The 7486-nt window shown below is 39.3% G+C and overlaps 1 protein-coding gene across 2 annotated transcripts in view; it reads right to left on the bottom strand.

Annotated features, from left to right (window-relative positions):
* The window catches only part of KCNH1 (potassium voltage-gated channel, subfamily H (eag-related), member 1), a 676883-nt gene that overhangs the window by 595282 nt on the left and 74115 nt on the right, over positions 1 to 7486 (bottom strand). For both annotated transcript variants that reach the window (XM_006834037.1, XM_006834036.1), the window contains exon 4: positions 3438 to 3566. In XM_006834037.1, the coding sequence (XP_006834100.1) occupies positions 3438 to 3566 (129 nt within the window). The remainder of the gene's footprint in view (positions 1 to 3437; positions 3567 to 7486) is intronic.

Here is a 7486-nt window from a genome sequence, read left to right as displayed (position 1 = left end):
CTGCCCTCCAACCTGAGGGGCTCATTTTCCAGTACTATATCTGACAGTATTTCTCTGCTATTCATAAGGTTTTCAGTGACTAAGTATTCGGAAGCAGTTCATCACTCTTTCTTCCTAGTCTGTCTTTGTCTGGAAGCTCATCTGAAACCTGTCCACCATGCGTGACCCTGCTGGTATTTAAAATACTGGCAGCATAGCTTTCAGAATCACAGCAACTCACAAGCCAACACAGTGTGACAAACTGACAGACAAGTGGTAGAGGAATAATAGTAGGAGACCTTAATACATCATTTTTCCTGAAGGTTAGAACAATTAGAAAGAAATTCAACAAAGATAAAGCAGACCTAAACAACATAATCAACCAACTTGACCTCAAAGACAACGTATGTACAACACTCCACCCAACAATAAGCATAATATACATTATTTTCCAATGCACATGGATTATTCTCCATAATAGACCATAGATTAGGTCACAAAGCAAGCCTCAATAAATTTTAAAACATCAAAATAGTACAAAGCATCTTCTTAGATCACAATGCTATCGTATTAGAAATCAACAACAGGAAGAACAAGAAAAAAATCAAATACATGTAAACCAAACAACACCATGCTTATAAACAACTAGGGGTTTATAGAAGAAATTTTTTTAAATATCCAGAATCAAATAAGACTGAAAATAAAACATACTCAAAGCTATTGCTCAGACGTCAATTTATGGCAACAGACACACACATCAAAAAGGAAGAAAGAACCAAATTCAACACCTTAACCCAACAACTCCAACAATTTTTAAAAAAGAATAGCAAAGAAAGCCTAGAGTTACCAGAGAAAATAAATAATAAAGATTGTTGTTGTTGTTAAGTGCCATGGAGGTGGGTTCAACTAGTAGCAACCAAGTATAGGGTTTCCAAGGAGTTTGAACCACCTACCTTACAGTTCAAACCAACCTTTCGGTCCAGTGCTTATCCTACAGTGCCACACCAGGACTCCTAATAAAGAACGGAGTGCAAATAAATGAAACAGAAAAACAATAGAAAGAATCAACAAAACTCGAAGTCTTGCTTCCATTACCCATCGCTCTGATAGGGATCATAATAGAAGATCCTGGACACGTAGGAGGGAAACGTAGAAAATTCAAAACGTAGAATGAGATTGGTGGAACCCCAAGACCACAGCCTTTAGACACCCTTCAAGCCTGAAACGGAACTCACCATCGGGCATCAACATTCAGCCAAGCAATGAACAGACCAACGGAGTGAACAATTACACCCGTGAGGACCGTACTCCTTAAAAAAAGTCAACCACACAAGACCAAAAGGGCATCACATGCCCAAAGTCAAAACTTGAAAGGAGGGAAGAGACAGGAAAGAAGGAGGGATGGAATAAAGAAGTGGGAGGCATGCTGGCACATTGGGGAAACTGCCATGAAAGTCAAGAAACAGAATGTGTGTAAATTCTTGAATGGAAGACCAATTGAGTGTAAACTTTCACCCAAACTACAATAAAAAGTTCAAAAGCAAAAGGAAACGGGACATTCAAAACAGTAACATGCCATTTAATCATGAGTAAATCCTTCAGCATATAATACTTATTACTTTGTTGTTGTTGTTAAGTGCCACCAAGTCAGTTCCGACCCATAGTGATCCTGTATTTTCTGAGGAGCAACTGGTGAGCTTGAACCACTGACCTAGTGATTCAAACCGACTTTGCAGCACCACACCAGGACTCCTTATTACCCTGAGCAATCTCCAAATCAGAAATCAGGCAATTATAAATTTTTTGGGGAAAGGGTGATTTAAGGAGGCTGAGACTCTGGCTGAGAGACTGAATTTGCTATAGTCTTGAATACAAAAGGAAAGCTAAAATTAATCTATTCAGCTATCAGATGGTTTTTAAAAATTAGGACACAAACTAGTATACATAAGGAGCTCTGGTAGCGTAGTGGTTATGAATCAGGCTGCGAACATTAAGGTCAGCGGTTTGAAACTACCAGCAGCTCCGCCGGAGAAAGATAAGGCTTTCTACTCCTATAAAGATTTACACCCTCGGGAACCCTGTACAGGGTCGCTATGGATCGGAACCAACTCGATGGCACTTAACAACAACAACAACAGTATACATAGCATCTTGCTGTGGATCCCATAAATGTTGTTGTTATTAAGTGCCACGGAGTCAGTTCCGACTCACAGCGACCCTGTATAGGATTTTCGAGGAGCGGCTGGTGAGCTTGAACTACCAAACTTTTGGTTCAAACCAACCTTTCAGTCCAGCGCATTAACCACAGAACCCCATAAGTAATAGGGTTCAAATGTGCGATAAAATTTTTTATAGCAAAGATATCTTTAATGACAAAGGTACGGCTGACCCAAGTCATGGTATTTTAATTGTTTCATATACATGCAAAAATCAGACAATGAAAAAGGAAGACCAAAGAAGAATTAATGCATTTAAATTGTGCTGTTGGCAAAGAATATTGATAAACCATGGACTGTCAGAAAAATAAATAAATCTGTCTTGGGAAAAATACACCCAGAATCCTCCTTAGAAGCGAGGATGGAGACACTTCATCTCACATATTTTGCACATGCTACCAAGGAGGAACAGTTTCTGGAGAAGGACACCATGGTTGTTAAAGTAAAGAGTCAGCAAAAAGGAGACTCTAATGAGATGAACTGATACGTGGCTGAAACAATGGGTTCAAACACATCAGTGATTCTGAGGATGCCACAGGAATGGGCAACATTTTGTTTTATTATACATAAGGTCACTATGAGATGAGTCCACAACAATTATCAACAACAATTGTGCTGGGGATTTTAAATATCTACAGCAGACACAGCCCTGACAGACAATTCACATGATGCTTTTACTCTCTCTTGGAATGCCTATTTAGCAATCCAACTTTTGTTACGTTAATAGTAATATGCCCCCTAGCCTGACACTCCTTTGGATTCAATTTTCTTCTCATTGCTACTTCTAGAAATGTAGAGTAGCAGAATTCATGTTACCATAGAGCCAGACAGCACTGCAACACAAGATATCTCTAAAGTAGTTTATTCATGACAAGAATGTTAGAACGTGACCAGGGTTACTCCACTAGGGTAACTGATATCTATCAGGTGAAAACATGAAAAGATTCTGATGATATCAGAGCTGTCCAACTAGCTTCTCCTATCTAGCCTGTCTTTGAAAGGGTTCATCTAAAAATATGAGAAATGGATTCAAATGCTTTCCTAAGTAAAGCCTGTTTTCATCTCCTTTTCCTTCCCCAGAGCATTCCAGAAAGATATAGTGCTTTACCCAACATAAATTAGAGTTTAAATCTTGATCTTTGTGCTGAGATTGCCTTGGCAACCTCAAGTTCTCTACAACAAGAACTAAAGGCCAAAAAAAAAAGAGTCATAAATATATTTGTACAAATCATAATTACAAACCTTTACATGAATCATCCTCAATTGGCTGCTTGAAAGCTGTTATGTCACTGAAAGTACAAAGAAATAAAACCACTTTATCCTGTTCGTTTCGAATTGGAGCAATTTTCACAAAGAACCACACAGGTGTCCCTGAAAGGAATAGCAAAAAGTTGGTCAGTAATTTGCAATCTCATTTGAGAGGCTAAGGAGGCAAAGACTTGGAAATGAATAGGTGCAAAAATTAATGCATTTTTTAAATGGTCCCATTCCTTCAGGTGCCAAAGCATTACACCATTAATTTCTTTTCTTGCAAGAATAAAAACTTTCATGGTAACTTCTTGGTGGAGGTTTTATTCTGTTCCAAAAAATTGTCAAAGTGCAGATCTCTTCACACTTACAAAACTATTAGAAAATGGTTGAGCATCCCTCTTGATCTTACAGAAGGAACTTTAAAGACCTGAAGACTTACCTTAGACCACAAAGAGAAAATAAAGAGAAGGGACCACCAAGGTGAGCACTGCCAACAAAGGCCAACAGACCATGCCAACTCTAGTTTCCAACTCAATGCACAGATAAAGAGCCCCCATGTCCAAATCCAGTTTAGAAGTTCATCTATGTGACTCACACTCTCAATCAAGCATGGGCCAGGACCTCCATTTCTAAGTCGCTCTCCTCAAAATAAAAATCCATTAAGGCCTGATGCACAGGAAATGACAAAACATTGGGGAAAGAAAACAATTTCCTTAAAGACTCTCCCAGCAAAGCTTCCTCAGAAAGGGGAGGTTTCCAAGCAGCTTGGCATTGTGATCACATCAGAGCCTTAGGAAGCACAAGGAATGTGATTCAACTTCTAGTCCTTGTTCCTGAACTAGAAACCAAAAAAAAAAAAAAAAATCCATTGCCATTGAGTTGATTCCAACTCACAGCGTCCGTATGGGATAGGGTAGAACTGCCCCCACAGGGTTTCCAAGGCTGCACCCTTCACTGAAGCCGACTTTCTTCCTTTTGCAGAATTGTTGCTGAGTTCAAACAGCTGACCTTTAGGTTGTTGTTGTTGTTGTTATGTGCCGTGGTTCCGACTCATAGCAACCCTGTACAGGGTTTTCCGAGGGTGTAAATCTTTATGGGAGTAGAAAGCCTCATCTTTCTCCCGCGGTACAGCTGGTAGTTTCGAACCGCTGACCTTAAGGTTCGCAGCCCGATTCGTAACCACTACGCTACCAGAGCTCCTTGAGGTTAGCAGCCAAATATTTATTTCACTGTACCAGCAGGGCTCCTTTCCTAAACAAGAATGGGAGCTAAACAAGCTCTTCCTAAGTATTGCTGCATCCACAGAAGATAGATAGGATTTCTCTGACAGACTTTGCAAAGCAGAGTCACCCTCTCAGGTACCAGTGGCCAAACCTTTACCCTCCAAAAAATAATCAAGGCACCGATACAAATGTCTTCTACTCATGGAAGTCATCACAACTCTTCTGTATACAACATTAACTGAGACACCAAGTAATGGTGTGCTCTTTCCTACTTAGTTCTTTTCTTTAAAAAAAATTTTTTTTAGTGCTCTTATTGTGAATCAAGTGATAGTTTACATGGAGAACACTGGTTTTGCACTCATCCCACTGTATTTAGTTTCATTGCAATGATTGCAAGCCCGCCCCTCCATGCATCATCATTCAACAGTATTTGCTTCTATTCCCACTGTGGTTTTGTTCTGTTTGTTTTAATGCACACAAAAACACTCAGGAATATATAATCATTTAAACAACCAACCAAAGGGTACATTTTGCAAGCCTGCCTCCTGTCCTCCAGCACACAACCCTTCTCTTTCCATGAGTCTAGAGTCCTCAGCTGCTCCCTTCTCTCCATGTCCTCATCTCTGCCTCCATCTCTGGTGTCGCTGCTTTCCTGGATAGGGTCCCGCCCTACTCAGTTCTTGTACACCTGGTTTCTAAAAGAGTTCCTGAATGTTTATAGGAAGAATGTTAATAGCTGTTTGTCAATTTTTGCAAAATCGGAATACTGTACATTCTTTTTTTATAATTATTTTAAAATTAAAATACAGTAAATAGTTTAAGAGATGCTTCCTATGTAGTCAACATTTATACATATTGTTGTTGTTGCTGAGTGCCAACTCATAGCAACCCTGTATTAGGTTTCCAAGGAGCAGCTGGTGAGTTCGAACCACTGGCTCTGTGATTCAAACCAACCTTGTGGTCCAGTGCTTATCCTACAGTGCCATACCAGGACTCCTTTATATATATATATAGAGAGAGAGAGAGAGAGATTTTTTTTTTATGAGATACCAAACAGATAGCTCAATAAAATTTTTAGATGAAAATGCATCCCTGAGAGGTCATCCAGGTCTTCTGTCTGCAATCACATCAAACCCTCTACTACACACTGCAGGCAGACAAACAGACAGATAGACATCTCTTATCAACATTAGAACTAGCCAATCTAACTTGAAAAGATCAAGGACCTTCAAAAAGTTTGTTGAAAACACGCATCCTCTTTCTATTTCATTTTTCCATGAACTTTTTGGAGCCCCTTGTAGGTAATGGATTAGACTGCACATACCACTCCATCACGTTTCACCAACATAAAAGGTATACTCTAATAGGCAGAATGTTAACACACTCTCCCTAAATCTTAATTATCCACCCGGTTCATTAGAATACTCAGCCCACCTTCTTTCCACCCCATTTCAGCTGCCAGCTTCTGTGTGTTCAGAGGAGACAAATGATTATAATGTCACCCTACCAAAAATTTGCTTTGAAAGAAAAATCCACTATACAAAAATCACACGTAGCCTTTCAAAATCAAGAAGGATGTGTATGACCTTTGAATTATCTGCTGTTTTCTAAAGGTTTGTGTTGTTATTCCTCCTAGTCACCTTCTCAGAATCTGTAGGACTTTAAATCATTTTCAATAAAGCAACACTTATAAGCAAGTGTCATATGAATCAAGCTTACTCATCCATAGCTCTTAGCTGACCAGACAAAAAGGAAATAAAAAAAAATTTTTTTAATATATTTTTTTTCAAATGCAACACCAGAAAACACTATTAATTTATCAAAATAGTAATTAGTCAGGTAGAGAAAACCAATGTAGGACACCCAACACCAGGAGCGCCATCTTCCTAAATTCCCAGAACCTTTTCCTCAGAGCAGCAGCCCTCAACAGTACTGCATCAACAGAGCTCACTGCCTGCAAACTTGTTCCATCAGGGACAGTGTCATCTCATCTTTCTATTCCATGTGTGGCTCGTGAAGATGATGACACATGTCCCTTATTGTGAGAATCATGACATTAATCCTATTTTTCCTTTTTCCTCTATTCAAGCTCATCATGAACTCTCCCCATGTCAACAAATCAATCTATTTAAAGCTGTGTGCTGCTCTCTATCAAACTGTTCCCGTCATTTCTTTCAACAAATGTTCCCTTCTAGATATGTATCTTGTACCAAAAATGCATACAGGCAGTATGTATTGCCTTAGAGTTCATTTTAAGTTGCTCGTGGGGCCTTGTTGAAGGTAGATTGTGAGGACTTGTTGAGGTTGATCTCGAGGACTTCTTTTCCTTGATCTGGCATTTCCCTGTGAAGACATTTCTTTAATACCCTGTCCCCCCTCCCTCCCCCATAGTGGTAATTTGAGAAATAGAAAGTTGACATGTGTAGCTCAGCCCTTTCTCCTCCTGTTTTCCTAGAGATTAGTCTGCATCCCGTTCTGTTTCTCCATAACATAAATGCTAGGGGAATGAGCAAAGAGCAGAAAGGATGGCTAACTGGAGAAGTCTGAAGTTCTTTAATCTACCTGTGATAGATGGGTAAACCTGTCTGGTTCTGAGGGTTCATTTTGGAAACTCATTTGTTCACAGGCATAAGACTACATTCTGTAGAGTCCAATATATTAATGATAAAAGTAATACTTTAACATCAATTCATTCTGAACGAGGCAGGGAAGGACAGTATAGGTCTTTCCCAACTTTAACAAGTGAGTATTCTTTTTTTCTTTCTTTTCATGTTTTATTGTGAATTATGTGATAGTTTACATGGGAGAACATTAGCT

The sequence above is a fragment of the Chrysochloris asiatica genome, unplaced genomic scaffold (genome assembly GCF_000296735.1).
Source record: "Chrysochloris asiatica unplaced genomic scaffold, ChrAsi1.0 scaffold00009, whole genome shotgun sequence".
Lineage (NCBI taxonomy): Eukaryota > Metazoa > Chordata > Mammalia > Afrosoricida > Chrysochloridae > Chrysochloris > Chrysochloris asiatica.
The sequence above is the reverse complement of the archived record's forward strand: the minus strand, read 5'-3'. Positions and strand labels throughout refer to the sequence as shown.